Source organism: Amia ocellicauda, chromosome 16 (assembly GCF_036373705.1).
Source record: "Amia ocellicauda isolate fAmiCal2 chromosome 16, fAmiCal2.hap1, whole genome shotgun sequence".
Classification (NCBI taxonomy): Eukaryota; Metazoa; Chordata; class Actinopteri; order Amiiformes; family Amiidae; genus Amia; species Amia ocellicauda.
In genome coordinates this window covers 17,966,721-17,988,714 of record NC_089865.1, presented here as the reverse complement: position 1 = coordinate 17,988,714, position 21,994 = coordinate 17,966,721, and the positions used below count along the sequence as shown (strand labels likewise).

The 21,994-nt window shown below is 48.3% G+C and overlaps 3 protein-coding genes across 3 annotated transcripts; 1 reads left to right on the top strand and 2 right to left on the bottom strand.

Moving 5' to 3' along the window:
* Positions 1–3,311: 3,311 nt before the first annotated feature.
* Positions 3,312–6,289, bottom strand: LOC136711934 (putative threonylcarbamoyl-AMP synthase). The gene is made up of 8 exons (XM_066688529.1): positions 6,184–6,289; positions 5,691–5,795; positions 5,333–5,442; positions 4,951–5,145; positions 4,496–4,658; positions 4,100–4,265; positions 3,792–3,886; positions 3,312–3,397 (listed from the first exon to the last, which is right to left on the bottom strand). Exons 1-8 carry the CDS (start codon positions 6,287–6,289, stop codon positions 3,312–3,314), a joined length of 1,026 nt encoding a protein of 341 aa, XP_066544626.1.
* A 1,081-nt stretch (positions 6,290–7,370) lies between these two features.
* LOC136711482 (uncharacterized) lies at positions 7,371–8,391 on the bottom strand. The gene is made up of 2 exons (XM_066687781.1): positions 8,170–8,391; positions 7,371–7,880 (listed from the first exon to the last, which is right to left on the bottom strand). The coding sequence occupies exons 1-2, from the start codon at positions 8,324–8,326 to the stop codon at positions 7,375–7,377; spliced, it is 663 nt and encodes a 220-aa protein (XP_066543878.1). The 5' UTR covers positions 8,327–8,391; the 3' UTR covers positions 7,371–7,374.
* A 1,448-nt stretch (positions 8,392–9,839) lies between these two features.
* On the top strand, positions 9,840–12,987 carry LOC136711786 (cis-aconitate decarboxylase-like). Its single transcript, XM_066688255.1, has 6 exons — positions 9,840–9,965; positions 10,616–10,670; positions 10,809–10,996; positions 11,166–11,258; positions 11,479–11,684; positions 11,903–12,987. The coding sequence occupies exons 1-6, from the start codon at positions 9,948–9,950 to the stop codon at positions 12,828–12,830; spliced, it is 1,488 nt and encodes a 495-aa protein (XP_066544352.1). The 5' UTR covers positions 9,840–9,947; the 3' UTR covers positions 12,831–12,987.
* Positions 12,988–21,994: the final 9,007 nt, after the last annotated feature.

Here is a 21,994-nt window from a genome sequence, read left to right as displayed (position 1 = left end):
GACCTGCTGGTGGACACCGGCGGTGAGGGAAGCTGTCAAGTCGAAGAAGGAGGTCTTCCGAGCGATACTCGTGTTTAGGTCTCCGGAGTCGATTGAGAGGTACCGGCTGGCCAAAAGGGCAGCAGCAGTAGAGGTCACCAAAGCGAAAGCTCGGGTATGGGAGGAGTTTGGATAGGCCGTGGAGAATGACTATCGGATGGCTTCAAAGTTGTTCTGGCAAACCATTCGGCGCCTTAGGATGGGACAGCGGGACAGCACCCAAGCTGTTCTCAGCAAGGGTGGGGAAACACTGTCCACTACTGGGGAGATCGTTGAGAGGTGGAAGGAACACTTTGAGGAACTCCTCAATCCGGTGGACATGCCCTCCTTGCAGGAGGCAGTGCTAAATAGCTCCGGCGGGATCGGATCTATTGCTGTAGCTGAGGTTGCTGTGGCGGCCAAGGGCCTCCACGGCGGTAAAGCTGCAGGGGTAGACAAGATTCGCCCGGAGATGTTGAAAGCGCTGGACAATGTTGGGGTGGCGTGACTAACGCGCCTCTTCAATGTTGCGTGGAAGCCGGGTACAGTTCCTTTGGATTGACAAACTGGGGTGGTGGTCCCCACAGAGGGTGTGTTCCAATTACAGAGGGATCACACTTCTCAGCCTCCCTGGTAAAGCCTATGCCAGAGTGCTGGAGAGGAGACTTAGTCCGATAGTTGAACCTCGGATTCAGGAGGAACAATGTGGATTCTGTCCGGGCCGTGGAGCAGTGGACCTGCTCTTTGCCCTTTCACAGATATTTGAGGGGGCATAGGAGTATGCTAATCCAGTCTACATGTCTTTACATGGACAGGATATCAAGGCGCAGCCGAGGTAGAGAGAGTATCCAGTTTGGGGGCTTGGAGGTGGCATCTCTGCTGTTTGCAGATGATGATGTGCTTCTTGCCCCATCCGACTGTGATCTCTGACACGCACTCGAGCGTTTCGCTGCCGAGTGTGAAGCAGTTGGGATGAGAATCATGACCTCCAAGTCTGTGGCTATGGTTCTCTCTCAGAAAAGAGTGGATTGCCCGCTCCAGATTAGGGGGAGCAGCTGCCTTTAGTGGAGGAGTTTAAGTACTTTAAATACTTGCTGGACTCACCCTTTGGGATAGGGTGAGGAGCTCAGTAATCTGGGAGAGCCTCGGAGTAGAGTCGCTACTTCTCCGGAATGAGAAGAGCCAGTTGAGGTGGTTCGGGCATCTGCCTGTGCAGCTCTACCGGGCACGCTCCACTGGGCGGAGACCCCAAGGCCGACCCAGGACACGCTGGATGGATTATATCTCCCGGCTAGCCTGGGAACGCCTGGGAATCCCCCAGGAGGAGAATCTGTCACTGGGGAAAGGGAGGTCTGGTCTGCCTTGCTTAGTATGCTGCCACCGCGACCCTCACCTGGACAAGCGGTATACAAAATGGATGGATAGATGGTTGAACACTGTGCGAGAAAATAAGTCTTTATTCAAATGGACAGGTGTCCACATTCATTCCTCCATGGGCTAGAGAAGGCCCTGCACTTTAATATTGGTTTCACTTTGGTTGTAGAGCCTGTCTCCTCCCCTTCTGGTGGCGATGGGTAGTGCTGCCACTCCTGAAAAGATTTCATTGTTTTTTCATTCGCAAGACTTAACAGTATTTGTCTTCTCAGGTGCATACTAGAGCAGCAGGCAGTCGAGATACCATGCGGGTCTCCTTATCACTAGAACACACTTTGTGATCTACACCTCTAAGAATCTCCTACTATAAGGACCTCCCTGTTCTGGAGGGGGAGTGGGCACCGTGATTCTCTGGTGCTCAACTGCCCTCCCATACCTTGGAAACTCAAAGTCGACTGTTTACTGTGGAGGCTGGAGCCATTTCACTGGCTGTATTTGTAAAACTATCTTACTACATACTACATACTACATACTCCATAAGTGCATACTGCATGATACATACTGATTTTCTGACTAGTAAGTAATGCAGTACGCAGTATGAAGATGATTCAGTGTACTATATCTGTCATGTGATCTCACGTGACAGACACGAAGCATGATGGGATGCAGTATTCATTGTATTGAGCTCTGGTTGTGTACCGCATATTTTGACGAATGTAGCAAGCCATCCAGGTACTTTTACCATACTACAATTTCATATACTATGTCCAATATGAATACTCTATACTACTGAAATGTTGGTATGTATTACATCTAGTATGGTAGTATGTGGTTTCGAATACATCCAGTGAATATACTCCAGAGCTGCAACCTCATTATGCCAAAGCGGAGCATCCTGTGAAGAGGACAGCCCTACACGGGACTTTTAAGCGTCGCTCTCATCCCTCTGTGTGTACCTTGCCTGTGCACCCTGGCTGTGCAGGATAGTGGCTGTCACACCCCTCCTCCCTTTCTCTTCTCAATCACAGCCTGCAGCTCATGTAGAGCAGTGGGAGTAGTGGTTGGTAATAAAAGAGCTGTTCTAATTCAAGTGTCACCGTCCACATGTTAATTTGTCTTGAACCCAAGACAGTTTAAGCTACAAACTGTTGCAATATTATATACATCACTCATTTAATTCAATTACCTCAGTCTATAATTTGATCTTTCAAGACCACTGTGTTTATGGCCTAATCTTACCCTTTGTTGATACTGAGCACAAATGAAAGACATTTCCAGATCTGTGATTCAATCAATTTTTTTTTTGTTGGGTGTGGTTTTCATCAAAATGAAATCGAAGAAACAGTAATAATACCTTGTTTAAATAAAATGTTGGATTAAAACATCAAATTCAGTGTAATGTTTTATTTGTCATGTAAAAAATCTTGAAAACTGAAGTTCAGATACACAATAATAAAACCTGACAATTTCCTATACTGCACATTAAATTTAAATAAATAGCTAACACAATATCTAATACATTTATTTCAGATTTTAGACACCTGGTGTAAGATAAATAATAATGAATATTGTACCCAAATATACAGTGAATATGCTAAGAAACAGTCACACAATGGGCACATGAAGACACTAGTAAAAAAAGCATTGTTTTAAGTGGAACGGAATTTTCTTGCAAAAAACTTAATATCTACAAAGTGAATTGCTTTATTTCATAGCTTTGCATTCATTTTATGATGTCCATGTGTTCATGTGCACTCACTCATCACTTCACTATTGTAAAGTGTTAACATTTGTATGTGTTTCTTCATTTTTTGAGTGGAATCTTCATTGCAGAGCTATGACGCTGCTCAGTCCGGTTCATCCCAGACCTGCCAGTAGACCTGTGGGTTTCAGACACTCACTGAGGTGGGATCATGTGCTCATGCCATGCTGCTCTTCACCTTCTCAAAAATCTGCCTGACTCTGATGGCTGGGACACAGCCTTCTCTCACAATGGTGATGGTGCCTGGGAACGGAAAGCGGCAATGACATCCTGCTCAGTGCGTCAGCACAGTCTGTCAGCTGTTGTTGGTGATGTGTGAAAAGTATTGTGAGACAGTATCTCAGAGAGTCTGATTCAGTGTCAATATGAAAAACTAATATTTACAACATGAAGTAAAGTAAAAGTAAGTATATTAAAAATGTATTAAAATGGTTAGGAGATACACTTTTAAAAGTAGAATGATAATATATTACAGGCACAAGTAAAGAAATGTACTTTTCTTGTGACATAATAAACTATATTTTTAAAAGTAATATAAATGTATTTCTCCAGGCTTATAATGACAAGGACATATAAAATGAAGGCAGTGTTCCTCTGTGATGGTGTTTTTCGGCGTGAATAGCTGACAATACTTTACCTTCATAAATTTTCAGGCAGTTGACGACTGTTAATGCCACGACCTCGCTGGACTCTCCGTCACACAGAACTCCATTTAATTTGTGTCCCAGACGCCTGGACAACAAGATCAGGATTAGGCAAATCAGGATTCTGCCACCAATTGTGCGTGAGAAACAGCCACAGTTACAGATTTTCAGTAATATCCCGACAAAGCTGAAATCAAAATCATACTGAATTATAAAACATACATTTCAGGCCATCTAAGTTTCCCAGTACCACAATATCATGGTGAGTAGAGACACATGGGCGTTCCACAGTGACACTCACGTGATGACCATATCATGGTGTGTGCTGTCTGGCTCGCCGCTGGGGTTGGCGGACGTGATGGCCAGCGGGCCAGTCATGTCACACAAGTGTGCGGTCACCGTGTGGTCGGGCACGCGGATCATGATGCTCTCCTCGGTACCCACGCGGTCATAGGCGGGACCCACACCTGCATCCACAGAAAGCGGACTGTCAGTACTGGAGGGCAGGTGACTCCTCACAGCCCTGGCTTCTGTTTATCTATTAATCTTAACATCTACAAAGTCCTCTTGTTAACTAATCTTGTATAAAGGCATGTGGTAAATAAAATAATTGTTATTATTTTATAAGACATCATCTCCTATGACACACCAGCCGTTGCGCAGCCCCGTTTTCATGTCTCAGGGCCCCCCCACTCACCCAGCTGGAAGAGCCACTGTCCCTTCTGCACGATACAGCTGATGCCCCCGGGGTAAACGTTCCTCATGAACTCCCACAGCAGGGGGCTGAAAGGGGGCTGGGCAGTGACCAGCTGCTGCAGGTTTGAGATGCAGATGCAGATGGGCTTCTCCGCTGGGCGGTCCTAAGGAGCAGAATCCCAGAGGCAGGGTGGGTGACTTGTCAGTGACAGCCGCCAAGTATGGACAAATTATTTCCATCCCGACACATTTGAGAAAAACTTTCTGAAAGTTGTAAAAATCCGGGCTCTGTATTAAAGATTGTAGCAATATAGCATCTGCACTATCTTCAGAAGCACACAGGTATAAGGTATGCATTTAAATACATGTTTGTATAGGTAGTCGCCTATTGCTGTCTGTCCGAGTAGAATGTAGTGCCTGTGTTTTTATCACCCATGGCAGCTTGCTGGGCCTTACCTTGATGTTGTAGATCCTCTCTATGGCCTCGGGGTGGCGGCAGGAGGCAGCCAGGGCGTACACCGTGTCAGTGGGAATACCACAGACCCAGCCGGTGTCCAGCAGCTTGGCAATGGTCAGCAGCCCGCTGGTCAGCCGGGAATTGGCCAGGGGGCAGGGCGCAGGGGGCATCTCCTCTGTCCTCTTCTGCAGAACCTGGGAGATATGAGAAATGATTGAATGAATTGATGCAATATCCTGGCAGACCCAGGAGAGGGGCCTATCCTTTTCATGGTTAAGTCTGCACTTCCCTAAGCAGTGTTCATCTGTGTTTTTGACCAAGGATGCACTCTCACTCACACATGAGAGCTGCTATTTAGTAATAATGAAAAACAATTCTCACCTTCAGCACTGGGGGCCCCAGGGGCAGCAGGTCCTTTGAGAAGATGGCGTTGGCCAGAGAGACCAGCATGCCGTACAGACACACGATGGAGAATATCGCCAGCATGGCAACTGCAATAAGAAACCCAGCGGTTTGAGGACAGTACAGATAGTCAGGCCTGGTCTTGCCAAGCCCATCCTTTTGTGTTGTGTTCAAACTCTCAGCTGGGCAAGGTCTACACTGGCATCAAACACAGATATTCCCCAGACTGTCGCACACAACAGCAGCATCACTCTACATTAAACCACTGTTGTGACACAAGAAAGACACTATATACATCATTTATTTTTTATTGTATTGCAGGTGGGGAATATCTTACTCTCCAGCTTGTAGGGCAGCTTGTCCAGAGTGGAGAGGAGGAAACACACCAAGAGGACCTCCATCAGAGCAGTCAGGGCAAGCAGCACCAGGTTCCCATAGGCAGCTACACACGGGGGAGTGACGGGAAATAGAGGAGCCCGTCAGAGACCGGAACAGACACTACACTACAGCCCTGGCAAGAGGTTCAATTCATTGATTCTCTGGCTTGTGGAACCAGTTCACTGTTTTCATTCAGACAGAACAGGAAGGCATTAAGCGATGTGAATGTGCAGTAAAGATTGAAGGATTTATTTGACAATGTATTAATTTATGATGCTAAATTACATACATGCTTCTACAGCCAAGAACACCCAGGCTTCAAATGCCAATTTGAAGTAGCACTCCAAAGCATAATCTGAGCCAGGGGCAGAATAGCAAATCGAAACTGAGACAAAGCTTTGTTAAGTGCAATGAAGCCCAAAATAAACAATTGCTAGGTTGGGTTGACTCACCAGTGAGCATGAGGAAGCCGTTCACAATCAGGAAGGCAATGGCACCAGCTGTGAAGCCCTGTGCTGAAGCCAGAGTCACATCAAGCAAGAAACCTGAGAACAACATGCATCTCATTACCCAAGACAGGCCTGTCTGTGAATGACAATGAACAATTAATTAACGATATTTTACTGATACCCACAAGCTCAATTTGCTACTTACCTGCAAACCGGTACCAGGTCCAGGTAGCCCAGATGGCAGCGTAAGAGAAGGCGATGACGGGCCCGAACCTTCGCCCTCCCTGGGCCTGCAGCCTGCTTACATAAGCCTGCATGATGGCCCCAGAGACCAACAGCCAGGGCAGGGAGAGATGTAGGAATGTAGAGGAGGAGGGGCTGTTGTGGACAGCAGAGAGGGCTGCAACCCCATTGGTGAGGTAGAAGAGGACATCGGGCAGTTGTGAGACTGTGCTAGGTGGCAGGTCTTGGGGTTTCACCCAGCAACGCTTGAGGAAGCCCAGAGCGCTCTTCAGCCTGTCGGTGGAGAGAAGCTGGGGCCCGACGGGGATCAGAGCTTTCTCCGCTATGGTGTTAATGAGCCGGGCGAAGGTGCCGTAGAGGGACAGGGCAAGAAACAGGCAGCAAGCAGGCCACCCCGAAGAAGATATAGTAAGCCCGGAGAGGGATCTGGGGGACAGTGGCGATGGTCAGCAGCAGGAAGAGAGCATTGTGGGCCAGCTCAAGGATGTCTCTGTTCAGAGACATCAGGCAGAGCACGATGGCAGACGCCAGGAAGAACCAGTCTCCGACCATCCCCTCCCGGGCGCTGGCAACAGCTGTCTCATGCTGGCGGCCAATCAGCACCGACAGCACAAACTCCTCCCATGCCTTCACCAGCCAGTAGGTGCAGTGCAACATGAACTTGGTGGCGTGGTAGCAGTCCTGGCGGAGGTAGACGTAGAAGCTGGAGAGAAGCTGCGCCAGGGAGACGATGGAGACCCAGATGACACCCACAGAGAAGGAGGGCACATAGCCAAAGCAGTAGAAGGCAAAGACGAAGGGTGACACAGTGTCACAGAGGAAACCCAGAGCCATGGGTTCAGCATACTTGGTGTTCTTCTTCTTCTCGTCACCTAGGCTCTGAGAGCTACTGCCATTGGCCGTGCCCAGCAGCAGAACATTGAACAGAGGGCTCCCGAAACCACTGAGCACCTACCTCTGGGTGACACCCTTCAGCAGCAGAGCGGCCGCCCCATACAAACTGCATGCCAGGATCACCAGCTCCATGACACCCGACACCTCCAGTGCCCAGCCCCCCACCAGCCCCACTGCCTCGAACACCAGCGTGAGTGTGATGGCGCTGAAAACAAAGGGCATGATGTAGTTGACCGTGGCTAAGCAGAAGGCCAGGATGAAGGAGATGCAGATGTAGGGGACCAGACCCGCCGTGGCAGACTGGCTGATAGGGAAGGGTGTGAAGATAGGGCTCCCCAGAGACAGATTGCTCTCTGAGCCCGAGCCGATGCCCAGCCCTGGGGTGCTAACTGTGAAGTTGCTCAGTGGTGGGTTGGCGCCCAGGACGATGCGGGTGGCTCCATAGCTGCCCCAGAGCGCTGCATAGGCGATAAAAGATGTCCCGCTCAGGTGGTCGTACTTGCGGAAGGAGAGCAGGCTGGCCACCAGCTGAGACACGCCACCAATCAGGATGATGTGCACACCTGTGGACAGGAGGCAGGTCAGGGGTCAGAGAATAGTCAGGGGTTCATCTTAAGAGGTAGAAAGTTCTCTCAATAAATCTCTCATCTTTAGAGGCTGATAACTGTTGATATTCTGTGTAAGAATGTTGAAGGTCAAAAAGGAACCAAACAGGCCTCTCTAGCCTGAATCTACTCCTACTTCAGCTTTATCAGAGATCTGTAGATGAATATCAAAGCCTGAGTCTTTCTAGGAGAACTTGATAGACTAAAGTGTTGCTGCAGTGTGGCAGTACGGATGGGGGGGGCATACCAGCCAGGATGTTCTCCACGCCAAGCGGTGCCACTCCAGTCCGTGCACTGTTGAAGTTCTGCAGGAGGACGAGGAAAGCACTGATCCCATTGGCCAGTAACCCCAGGACGCCTGGCTCTCCATAGAAACTGGCAGGGAAACCGTCTGAATGCCCCATGTGGTCTGTTTGTCTGTCTGTCTGTCTGTGTGTATCTGCTGAGAGAGAAAACAGAGCACTGAACTCACAGCAGGTGAACCCTATCCCTCTGCTGTAACAGGGCTCTTAGTCTACCATCCTAAACAGTGGAAATACAGACAGGTGAGAAAACACTTTAAATAGCATTGGGATGGGGAATGGGGAATGGTGGGGGAGTTTCTACTGGCTAAACTGAAATGATTGGGCAAAGTTTTCTGGCATTTGGATTCTGGCTATTTTCAGGGCTGGAGGAGTAGCCAGAGTCCCAACCTTAACTAACAGATTAAATTAAACCTCATGAACAACCATGTCTCAATTATATTGCATTACATTGCAGGTATTGCTCTTGGTTTCCCTGCTTTTTGGTTCAAGACGTTTCCAGACCTGAGGAAATACAAGAAACCTTGAATATATATTTCAAATGCCTGTACTGTCTCCTAATTTTCTACTCCCCACTCATCACACTGTATGTTTAGTGGAGAATGAAGTACAGAGTGAGGGATACAGGTGAGAGCAACAGCATGGAGAGATACAGGCCAGAGTGGTACAACAGAGGCACAGACACTGAGTATCTGAATACAAACTCCACAGCACAGTTGTCACTTGGACCTAGAGCATGGTAAGTTTCCCTTTAAAGTTAATAAACAACCTGCGTGTCCACAGAAATGGGGAATAAGAGACTGAATTATTGTTTTAAAAATGTTGCTACAACAAGTCCCAATTGGTAACTCATACATTTCGTTATACAATTTTCTATTTTCTTAAGAATATTACTTTAGTTATAGGCTATGTAAGTATTTTCTGTAGTGATGTCACACCTTGCTATGTTATATAAATATAGTGTCTTGCATTATAGTTTGATCAAATGTGTGTTGCCTTGGGCAATGGTACAGACTTAATAACTTAAGCATACTATTTATTATATACATACTGTCTATTTGTATTGGTTTCATTCATATTTTTAACTCTAGTTGGCTTTATTGGCTTTACCATTGCACAACCTCCTCAGTTAGCACACTGTACAGCAGAAAATGAATTATTAAATACCATAATAAGACAATATCGAAAGAAAATCAAACGTCACTTCACAAAATGCAATATAATACATACAAAAATAGTTCACAAATCAATATATTATTATTATAATATTATCATGCATGCTTCATGAAAAACATGTTAAGATATTGAAGCAAGTGTGGTATTTACCTGGCAGGAGTCCTGATGTACTGCACTGTGAGTGTATTGGCAGTGTATTTTTTATAGCATGTGTGTCCTTGGGACAGCAGGGGGTGGGGTGGCAGGAGGAGTCTGAAAACTTCCCTGACCATCGTCCCATGCAATGAGTCCCCAATCCACCTGACAATGGAATGACATCATCCTCCACTCGATTACGAAACTCATTTCTGAGATTTTGAGAAATTCCCACTAGAAAAATACATTGATTTGCATATGACCTCGAGGGAAAAGGGGTGTTTTGGTGAAGTTCCTGCCCAGCTCATCTGCAAGTGAGGTGTATAAGACCTGCAGGAGGTCTGGGGAGAGTATTAGGAGTTCAGGATCTCACCTGAGAGAGACGATCATAGAGACACTGCTCACTCACAGCATGCTCTCCACACTGCAGGTAAGCACAGACAGACACATGCCTTGACTGCAATAGTTCAAGAGCTTGGTTAGAACTGTCTGAGAACTGAGGGATATTTCATATAAAACAAATGTGATGTCAATTACGAGTATACATACTACAGATTTAACTATTTGGAAACATCAGAAGACAAGGGCCTCTGCTAAGAAATAAATAATAATAATAATATTAACAATATATGTATAAATATACTACAACAGTGAAGTTTGTTTAAGTTTTGTTGTTGTTTTAGCATTATTTGTTCTTGATCACAAGCTTAACACAAGCTGTATTAGAAGAAACTGACTGTTTCCTTTGTTATAATGAGAATGATACATATTTATTTACATTTCTTTCATGCTGTACATCCCCTGTGTTACAGATGTGGTTGTCTGACTTAACTGACAAAGAGAGACTGAATGAGTTCCAGAATGCTTTGTTAGGGACAGAATATGAAATAAAGGCAGCACAGGATAAGCAAAAGAAGATAAAGAGCTAGTTAAAGTTTCATCTCCAAAAGATCTTCTGAGACGTTTGACCTGTTCTAATTGGGCGGTGTACACTTGTATGTGCAGCAGATAAGATCATGTGTCTGTTGAATGCCAAAGGTGAGTTGTTCTAAGCATCTGAGCGTCTCCTCCTGTTTTCAGAGATCGGCCAAGAAGGTCTTCACCGTGCGCAGACTGCACAGATCTGCACTGGAAGGTAAAGAAAACGCTCAGCTCTCTGTCTCTCCACTGCATCAGTTCTTAATACATTCAGCTGTTTTTGTTTTTTTACCAATTTTGTAAATTGATCAGAATCCCCTTTTTCTGTGTGTGTGTGTGTGTGTGTGTCCTGAAGTGGTGGAGAAGTCAGTGTCAGAGGACACAGTGACGGGCAGTTTCGGGAGCTTTATCCAGGGCGTGGTGCCCCAGCAGCTGTCCCCCATCCTGCTGCAGCGCAGTAAGAGGATGGTGCTCGACAGCCTGGGGGTGGGACTCCTGGGCAGCACCACACAGGTGTTCCAACTGGCCCTGCAGCACTGCCAGGTGAGCCACACTGTACCTTACTGTACTGCACTGCACTTCCACCTGTCCCTCAGTCAGACCCGTACTAACAGTCCCGTCAATCTGTGTCCAGACTGTGGAGGCTGGCGATGGGTAAGCTGGGTGTGGTTAGAGTGCCCAGCCTGGACACTAACCACCACTGTCTTTGCAGCACATGTATGCCCTTGATGACATCAGTGCTGTATACGGCTGCAGTCAGACCCGGCTCTCCCCGACACTGGCAGCCTTCGTGAATGGCGTGGCGGTAAGGAGATGCCGCTTGGACACAGCACACTCCACACACCCCACACTCTAATACACTCACCCTCACCCCACCACACTCACTCACACCCCACTACACTCACCCTATCACACTTAATGCATGAAGGCACTAGGAGAGAAGCATGCAGTTTCCTTGTGTTGTTTGTGAAGCCAGTCTCTTATGCCCTTATAACATTCTCTCTCCCATCTCTCTCCCCACCCAGGCCCACTCTATGGACTTTGATGACACCTGGCACCCAGCAACCCACCCCTCGGGGGCGGTACTTCCTGCCCTGTTGGCTGTCAGTGACATGTTGCCCAGCTACAGCAAACCCAGTGGGCTGGACTTCCTGTTGGCTTTCAATGTGGGCATTGAGGTCCAGGGCCGGCTGATGAGGTTCTCCAATGAGGCACAGAACATTCCCAAGAGGTGAGACCCCCGGAGAGAGAGAGAGAGAGAGAGGAGAGAGGAGAGAAGGAGGCAGGGACTGGAAGTGTAGAATGAGCTGGAGATGGTGGAGATGGTGTGCAAAGCAGTGCGCAGTGAGCCAGGCTCTGTTTGACCGTGTAAACAGTTTGTAAAACTGGTTGTTCTTTGAGCAGAGTGTCCCTCTCTCTGACTCTTCTCTGCTTCTGCTTCCCCTGCAGGTTCCACCCCCCCAGCGTGGTGGGCACCCTGGGCAGTGCGGCAGCCTGTGCGCGGCTACTGTCTCTGGAACGCACACAGTGCTGCCACGCCCTGGCGATCGCAGCCTCCTTGGCAGGTGCCCCCATGGCCAACGCAGCCACGCAGACCAAGCCGCTGCATCTGGGCAATGCAGCCAGGCTGGGTCTGGAGGCGGCGTTGCTGGCGTCTCGTGGGCTGGAGGCCAACGCCCTAGTGCTGGACGCTCTGTCTGGGGTCGCCGGCTTCAGCGCCTTTTATGAGGACTATGTCCCACAGCCAATGCACCCTCCTGAGGACAGGGACCTGTGCTTCCTCCTGGAAAATCAAGACGTGGCCTTCAAAAGCTTCCCTGCACACCTGGGCATGCACTGGGTGGCGGAGGCGGCTGGCTCAGTGCGTGAGCTGCTGGTCGGCCCCCAGGGTGGCAGTCTCTCGCCCCGTGTCGTGAAGGAAATCCTGCTCAGTGTGCCACCTTCCAAGTACATCAACCGGCCCTTCCCCACGTCCGAGCACCAGGCACGCCACTCCTTCCAGTTCAGCGCCTGCTCCGCCCTGCTGGACGGGGAGGTCACGTCGAGCTCCTTCTCCCCCGCCGCCCGGCGGCGACCCGAGCTGCACACCCTGCTGTCCCTGGTGCGAGTGGAGCACGCTCCCGACAATCCTGCCAACTTCGACCGCATGTATGCAGAGGTCCATGTCACTTTGGTGGACGGCACCGTGCTGCAGGGGCGGTGCGACACTTTCTATGGGCACTGGCGCCACCCGCTGTGTGCCGACGCCCTGCGCAGGAAGTTCCGTGCCAACGCGGGTGCTGTGCTGCCGGAGGAGCAGGTGGAGGAGCTGCTGCAGGCAGTGGAGGGGCTGGAGCAGCTGGAGAACTGCACCTCTCTGCTCTCTTGCTTGCATTGAGCCTGCCACAGAAACCTTCACTCTCACCCAGTGACTCAGGGGACATGTTTCAGGCTCACTGGTACTGCTCTCACAACACTACCTGTCCTTATGTAATGGAAATTACAAAATTATTACTGCTCTGTACTTTCTATTGAAGTGCTGTAGGATTGTTTATATAGAGGCATACAGATATACATATATTATAGTGAATCACCATATGTATTCTATTATATCTGTTCTTCTGCTGTACATTATTAACTATAATGACATAATATATCTTAATATATAACTTGATCTTTAATATTGTATTTTAACTAGAACATGTATTTTTATGACAAATTAAAGAGATCAAAGCTGTGCTGTGTCAGGGTGTTTGACTCTTGAGGTGGCAGTGTCCATCTGTCTCTGTCCATCTGCCCCTCTGTCCATTTGTCCCTCTGACTGACAGTGTCCCCCTGTCTCTCTGTCCCTACAGTTCATACCTGCTACCTAGAAGAACAGGGTCTGATAAGAGACAGTTTTTACCAGCATCACATGACATGTGGGCCCTGTTGTCTTTCTCTCCTGTCTGGTGTGCATTAAAGTTAATGTACTTTGCAACTTCTCTCAGACCATTCTTGAGATTGCCTCTTGGAACACTTATTCTGTGAGTGTGTGCTCGTATTAAATTCCTTTTGATTGACCATGCATCTCTCTCTTGACTATTTGGACTCTTCAGGATCTGTGCTCCGAATAGCTCTTCCTATCTCATCCCACAGATGCTCAATTGGACTGAGATCTGGTGACTGGACAGGCCACTGCACTAAGTGGAATTCACTGTTATGTTCGTGGAACCAATATTGGACAATTCTAGCCTTGTGGCATGGGGAGAAGGGGGTGTGGCACTTTCCAGACCCTGAAGCACGACACAATAGATAGAAAACTGTTGTTGACCGACTCTAAGGTTGAAAGGAGAAAACATAGAAGGACCGCACCCTCTCTTTACTGTGGGTGTCGAATGCCACGTGAGAGTCTAGAGGGCACTGTTCGTTGTCAAGCTCTCCATATAGAGCCCCTATCGGGCCAGAGTTTTCAAAAGATAAATACATAATCCACACCCTAAAGGAAAAGTTCCCTGAGCAGTCCCACACTCTGTCACTGCTTGAAGGCTGAGACACATCCTCACTGACACACGGGGATGGGACTCTCTTAGGGGGAATTTGCAGATGGCCTGCTCCCTGCTCTTAATGTCTTTCTCTGTCTGCGTCCTAGAGACACACTGGCAGGGAGCATGCTGGGAATTTCCTAGGGCTGAGAGCAGCCAGGCCAGGGTAGGACCTGTCTCACTGCCCAGCTCTGGCACTTCCACAGCAGCCCGTCAGCCCAGCATAGAGCACCTGGCTAATTCACCTAATGGCTCAATTAAATAATCGGAGGGTCAGCTGCAATGAGAAGCAGAAAGGCACTGTGGTGCATGATGGCCGCACCATGTCTCACAGCTGTTCCGAGCTTCCTGTTTCGCAAATACTAAGGCCAATATACCCAAACCTAGTCAGTACATGGCAGGTTGTAGAAGGAATTATTAAATTTAAATATGATTGTGAGTGTGTTCTGTGCTGTGCACAGCTGCACACAATGAGTTGAATGGCTTCTGTGCAGTAAAAGTGGTTCTTGTGATTTCAGAGTGAAGATTGCATTTCTTTCCCTGTGTGAACAAGGTCACTGTCTCACTCTGCTTCAGTACTGTGCTATAGTTCAACCCTGATACCTAGAAGAACAGGGTCTGATAAGAACCAGTTTTCCCCAGCAATTTGGGCTTGATACATTGTACAAACCCCCCTTCTATTAAACCTTTACGTATGCCTTAATACTCCCCGGTTTGACTCTCCTGTCTGGTCTGCACAAAAATGCCTGTAGATTGTAACTTCTCTAAGACTTTTCTTGAGATTGCCTTTTGAACCTCTTCCTTGCAGCTGCTTGTAATAAAAACCTGTGGCTCTGAGGTTCCTTAGTCAGGTAGTGAATCAAAGGCTCAACCATGAAGACCAAGAAGCTTTCAAAGCAAGTCCTGGGTAAAATCATTGAAAAACACAGGTCAGAAGAATGGGAAAAGAAATGTCAGTCTCTGACATCTACTCAATAATCAAGAAATGGAAGGTGCATTGCACCATCCAGACACTGCCTAGGTCAGGCCATCCCTCCAAACTGAGGAGGAAACTGGTGAGGGTTGCCACTTTGAGGCCAACAACAAAAAGAAGGCCAAGTGAATACTGTTTATTAGGTTGAGTATTTCACATTTTACATAAATAAAAACAATTCCAATTTTAATACTTATGATTAAAATCGTTTAAAATATCAGTTCTTAAAATCACTTAAAATTTTTAAAATCTTGTGATTTTTAACCAAACTAAAACAATTAACTTTAAAATAAACGTGCTCAAATCAAATAAACAAAACGTGATAAAAGCAAAAAATTGCACACCAACAAAAGAGTCAGATACATTGAAAATAACTGAAAATGCATTGAACAAATTAAAAAAACAATTAAAAAGGAAAAAATAAAAAACAAACAAAAAAAGTCCAATGCATTTTAAATTAAACCCAAAACGGTCAATGTATCTGACAACACAATATAACAAAACTATACCTAAAAAAACCCTAAACAATGTGATTTAAAAACAAATAAATCTTTAAAAACAATTAAGATTCATTATTTAAAATCTTCTTTTAAAAACAATCATTCATAAAATCTTTAAAAGATCTTTAAAAGATCTTGGACTCGGGCTCCAGCAGGGGGAACTAACCGTCCCCGGAGGTGGGTCCCATCATGGGATCCTGAGCTCCCCCAGATCTTGTATGCGCCAGTTCTTAAAGGCTTCCTCCTTGCCCCTCTGATGGACCTCCAGATTGACGTAGTCTTTTACAAACACCATGCCCCTCCGCGCGATGACGATCGGGTCCAGCTCCTGCTTATTAAACAAACAGATGTTCCGTCCCTCCCACAGTGCCTGCTTCACTGCGCAGACGACACGCCACCAGCACCTCAGGGTTGATGTTGAAATTCCCCTTGCCGGACCGTATAGGATCTGCTGGGCGGTCGCCCGCGCAGGAACGGCGAACCTGTGGAGGAACGGAGAAAACAGGAGCCAGACCCTGTGGGCGGAGGGGCACTCACTAAAGATGTGAGCCTCCGTCTCCTTCCCCAAGCAACCCTTATAGGGGCAGGTGTCATAAGGAGCTATGCCCCTTCTGTGCATGAACACTCGGGTGGGGAGACACCGACTCACAGCCATCCAGGAGACATCTTTCTGCGTATTCGTGAGGCAAACGTGCGTAGCGTTAGCCCAGATAAACCGGCAGGTTTCGGGAGGGAAATCTTCTATCCGGCTGGTCTCCTGGGCAGATCTCATCTGACTACAGATGGTCTTATAATCCCAGGAGGCCAGCACGACTTTATGGAGGCCTACTTCGAGCGCAAAGGCTCGGAGCGCCCTGTAGAACGGCGGGGGATCCCACGAGTGCGGCCTGGTGTTATCCATGGCGCAGAGGCCGAATGGTCTCAGGCTGCTGGCAAAATAAAAGCGGTTCATAAAACTCACTTTCTTGCCAGCAGCCTGGATGTTCTTGACCACATAGGCCAGCCCCTGCGCCTTTATCAGCCGCACAACGTCCGGGACCCCCCTGCCTCCATCCAGGGTACCCTTCACCATCTGCACTCTTTTCAGCCTCTCCATTTTGCTCCCCCAGACAAACCGAAATATAATTCGGGTCACTAGTATTGCGATAACCTTGTCTGGGGGGAAGATCATTCCTACGTAGAGGAGTATCGGGAAGAGGATGGCCTTTACGACCAGCACCTTACCAGCCATCGTCAAGGTCCTTGTGCTCCAGCCGTGGATCTTCTTTTGGACCTTTGCTATGGCCTCCTCCCAGCTCCGGGCGCCCGTGTTGGTCCCGTCGATCGTGATCCCCAGAACCTTGACAAACGGCTTCACAGGGAACACGGTCGGCGGGCCCCGGCCGACAGGCCATGCCCTGGAGAGGTAGACCTCGCTCTTGGCCTTGTTCACAGCGGCCCCCGTCGCCCTGCAGAAGCCGTCCAGCAGTTCCTCGACCCTGGCCACGGACGGAGCGTCCGTGCAGACCACGGCCACGTCGTCCATATAGGCCAGGGCCTTCAGTTGCTCTCCGCCGGAACCCGGGAGATGGAAACCTGTCACCCGGACGTCCCGGCGGATCGCCTGCATGAACGGCTCCAAGCAGAGGACGTACAGCAGGGCCGACAGGGGACAACCCTGCCGGACCCCCGACCTGACCGGAAATGGTTCGGTCAGGTGGCGGTTCACAAGGACCCTGCTGCTTAGGCCGCTGTAGATGATCTTAACCCACTTCCTCAGGCCAAGAGCGAGACCCATCCTCTCCATAACGAGCTGCAGGTATTCGTGGCCCACTCTGTCGAAGGCTTTCTCCTGGTCCAAGCTGATTAGGACCAGGGGAAGCCCTCTCTCGTTCGAGTAGGCCACGACATCCCTGAGCAGCATGGCGTTGTCGGCCGCCGATCTCCCCCGGGCACCACAGACCTGGTCGGGACCCACGACTTGAGGGAGTGGCCGCTGCAGCCGGAGCGTCAGTGCTTTGGCCAGTATCTTGTAGTCGGTGCACAGGAGGCTGACTGGCCGCCAGTTCCTCAGATCTTTTGGGTCTCCCTTCTTGTGAAGAAGGGAGAGGATACTTTTCTTCATCGAAGGGGCCAATCTGCCCTCTCTGTACATCGACCCCAGGACCTGGCCCAGATCTTCCTTAAGCACCTCCCAAAAGATCTTATAGAACTCAGCAGGGATCCCATCGGGACCCGGTGTCCTTCCAGAGTTAAGACTCTTTATCACCTGGGAGAGTTCAGTGGTGGTGATCTCTGGATCCTCCTCCTCCTCCTCGTCCCCCTCATTGCGGGACTCCAACAGGGACAGAAAGTGATGGATCAGATTTTGATCCACCACCTTCTGGTCGTACAACTCCCTGTAGAAATCCCGCACCACTGTCTCAACAGCCTCTCTGCCCTCCACCTCTTGCCCCGAGGAGTCGATCATGGAGGACATTGCAGGCCGCCTCTCCTTCGTTTTCTTGAAGAAGAAGCGGCTGCATTTCTCATCGTCCTCCATGATGCGGACCCTGGAAAGGACCTTGATCTTTTCTTGCTCCTCCCGATAGAGGGCGGAGAGACTCAGTTTGACCCGGGCCACCTCCTCAGCTAGGTCGAAGCCTCTGAGCTGTAAAAGACTAAGGCGCTGGAGGCGGGCGTTTAGATGGGAATATCTCGCCCGCCTCTCGCGAGCTTTCCGTTTCCCCAGCTGAATGAAGTAGCCCTTGGTTCTTTTCTTCATCATCTCCCACCACTCTATGGGAGAATCAAAAAGGTCCTTCAGGGTCCTCCACTCCTCGAGGCGTCTGCTAAAGGTCTTAATCACACGAGGGTCATCGAGCAGAGAGGTGTTGAGCTTCCAGACCCCAGGCCCCGACTCCCGTGTGCTCGGAATGAGCACCTCTGTCGTCAGGAGCCTGTGGTCTGAAAAGAAGACCGCCTCCGAAGACATGGCGGTCCTCTCCAGTGGCTTGCTGAGGAGGACGAGATCTATCCTGGAGAAGGAGGAGCCAGAAGAACTCACCCAGGTGAACAAGGGGACCAGGTCCCGACCTGCGTCGCAGAGTTCAAAGTCCTCCACGAACGCAGCGAGGTCCCTGCTGGATCTATCGTTACGGGGCTTACTCCGGTCTACATCCCTCAGAGCACAGTTGAAATCACCTGAAATGATAACTGGCAAGGTGCCGATCAGGAGCGGGCGTAGCTGAGGGAGAAAGAGGACTCTCTCTCTCTGGCTGGTGGGGGCATAGACATTGACCAGCCTCAATACAGCCCCCTTGTATTTAAAATCGAGGCTGGCCAGTCTGCCCGCCTCTATGACCTTAAATGTTTTAACTGTTAAGAAGGGGTTTTTCAGGAGTACGGCAATCCCGTCCGCTCGGGACACATTGGACCCCGACCAGAAGGATTCTCCTAGGGTCCAAGTGTCCCGGAGATCTTTGTATTCTTTTTGGAATGGGATGCCGCACTCCTGCAAACAGATAATATCCGCCTTCATTCCAGCCAGAGAGTTTAAAACATCGGTCCTCTTTTTCACCTCAGCAATGCTCCTCACATTAATTGAAATAATGGTTAATGCCATAATGGCTGTGAGGGCAATTACCCGCTCCGTAACAATCATGTAAAGAAACCTTTCTCTTCCCCACTCCTCTCTTCTCCCTCACCTAGCTTAGCGCTAGCACCCATCATTTCAATCATTTGCCTCACCGCTTGATCCTCTAGGAAGACTATGGGGGGGGCTCGGCTCCCGCCACCCGGTAAGGCGGGCAAAACTCCACTGGGCTCAGGGCCCGTGGTGCTGGAGGTTCTCCCTGGTTCCTTTGCGGCCGAGGCCCGACGAACAGATGGCAGGGCAGAGGCTTTATGTACAACTGGGGAGAAAACTGTGTAGACCCCGCTAGTTGTTCTTTTAACTAATGGTGGGGGAGGGGGTGGTCTCTCCCTTCCCGGCTGTCTGCCGCCGCAGGCCTCCTCCCCCAGCGCCAGTGACCTTGCCATCACGTCCCTGATGTCTTTCTGGGAAAGGACACTGGCGCCGACTCTCGTCTCCTGAGGACCTGCGGCTCTCCCACTACTGCCGGGAGGGCATACCTGACCCCTCCCCTGGGAGAGTCTCAGTTGTGGGGCAGGAGGAATGTTATTTCTAGGGGGCCTCTCCTCTACCAGGCTGCCCACTCGGGGCAGTGGAGAAGGCCCACCACTCTCCTCTCCGGAGTCAGAGTGGGGCGTATAAAAATTTGAGGGAGGGGACTCTGGAGCGGGGGAGGAGCCGGCAGGGGGGGGAGAATCTGCAGAATGAATCCTCTTTTTCATCATACCCCCCCTACCCATGCTCCTCTTCTCAGCCCTCCTTCTCTTCCCCGCTACCACTGTCCACTCTCCCTCTGCCTCCACTTCTGACCCAGAGTCAGAGAGGGAGCCTATGAGGCTCCTGAGGATTGTTTCCTCTCTACCCCCATCTTGGGGTATCACCTTTGGAGGAGCCTCCACTTGATTTTCTCTCTCTCCACCACCCCCGAGGGCCCGCGCCCTATTTGCATAGGAGGAGGGACAATTCCTAAAAAGGTGCCCTCCCCCACCGCACAGGTTGCAGGCCAAGTGTTGAGAAGTGTTGAAAATGTTGTTTTTGGCACAGGTGGGAGTGTGGGGAGCAGACAGATGACTGTCCTGAAATGTTTGTGCCTCAATGCCAGGAGTTGGAGTGACAGAAACATGGCTTACAGAAAATTATGGAGATGAATACAAATTGAAAGGATACACACAGTTTAGGAGAGACAGGAATAATCGAAGAGGTGGTGGGGTAGCATTTCATGTCAGAAATGACATTGAGGCAGAAGAACTCAAATAGGAAGAAACTGAATTTTTGTGTGTTAAGATTTTGAATAAAAGATCTGCAGGATTTGTGGTAGGAGTGTGTTACAGACCACCCAATTCAGATATTCAGAAATATGTTACATTGTACAATGTTATAATAAGGGATTTCAATTTCCCAAACATAGACTGATCCCAGTTGGGACTACAGAAATGGAAAAAGAAATGGTTGACATAGAAAACAGTAGGTTTCCAAATTCAATTTGTCAGGGAACCAACCAGAGAGAGAGCATGCATTGATTTGATTTTTTCAAATGACCACAATCGAGTCAGATTTAGTTAGAGAACCAATGGCAAACTGTGATCACAATATGGTTAGCTTTGAGGAATACTATCAAAAAACAAGGACCAAATCAAAAACAATGGTTTATAATTTTAGAAAAGCAAACCTTGATGGTATGAGGTGACACTTAGAAGATTTAGACTGGGGCACAATAAATACAGATTCAGTTGAAAGTGATGGTTATATTTTAAGAATATACAACTTGAGGGCCAGGAGAAATTTGGACCAAAAAACAATGGCCAAAATGGTTTAAATGAAGTATGCAAAACAAATAGATAGAAAATGTTGTATTGTGCGTACAAAAGGGATAGGGACGAAACAAAATACAAAGAATATGTTGAGCTGCAAAGAGATCTTAAGAAAGAGATCAGGAAAGCAAAGAGGGAAATAGAAAGAAACAGCTCTTGGAGCTAAAACTAATGCAAAGAGCTTTCTTCAATACTACAACAGCAAGAGGTCAATAAAGGAGGAAGTGAAATAGATAAAGGGCAAAAATTGAAGTTTCTTGGAAAACTAACAAGATGTGGCAAATGTTCTAAATGAGTATTTCACAGAGGTTTTTACACAAGAAAAACAGATAACATGCCACAGGTTAACAACCAGTCAAACTCTAAACTCGAAATCCTCTGCTCCCTATACATCAACCAGTTCATATTCCATCTACTTACACTACCCAGTCAAATCAGTCCAGTCAAACCCTAAGAGAGATCAGGAATAATGAGGAGGAGGTACTAAAGGGACTAGCAGAATGAAAAACAAACACCTGGGCCAGATGATATATTTCCAACAGTTCTTAAATAAATTAGGGAATTAATTTATAGGCCACTAATACAACTATTCCAAATGACACTTAGAACAGGGGATGTGCCAAATGATTGGAAAACTGCTAATGTCAAACCAATCCACAAGAAAGGGGACAAAACTGAGCCAGAAAATTACAGACCAATCAGTCTCACCTGCATCACCTGTAAAATGTTTGAAAAAATGATTAGACAGAAAATAGAGGAGCATCTAAATGAAAACCGTATTCTTGAGACAGTCAACATTGGGTTTAGACGATGCAGATCATGTCTCACTAATATTTTAGTGTTTTTTGAACATAGACCTGGGGACACAAATGGAAATTGGGCTTCATGGCATTCAAGACGGAAAACAGGAGACCCTTCTTCACACAGAGAGTTGTTACAATCTGAAACAAACTCCCCAGCTGAAAATTTGAACATTAAAAAATACACTAGATAGGATCCATTGATCACTTAGATACTAATGGACACCAAACGAGAACAATGGGTTGAATGGCCTCCTCTCGTTTGTAAAGTTTCTTATGTTCTTAAAGGAAGCTCGCTGAACAGCAGGCTTTTGGAAGCGTTATGCTCAGAATTAGGAGTGGAGCACACTCATTGACTGTTT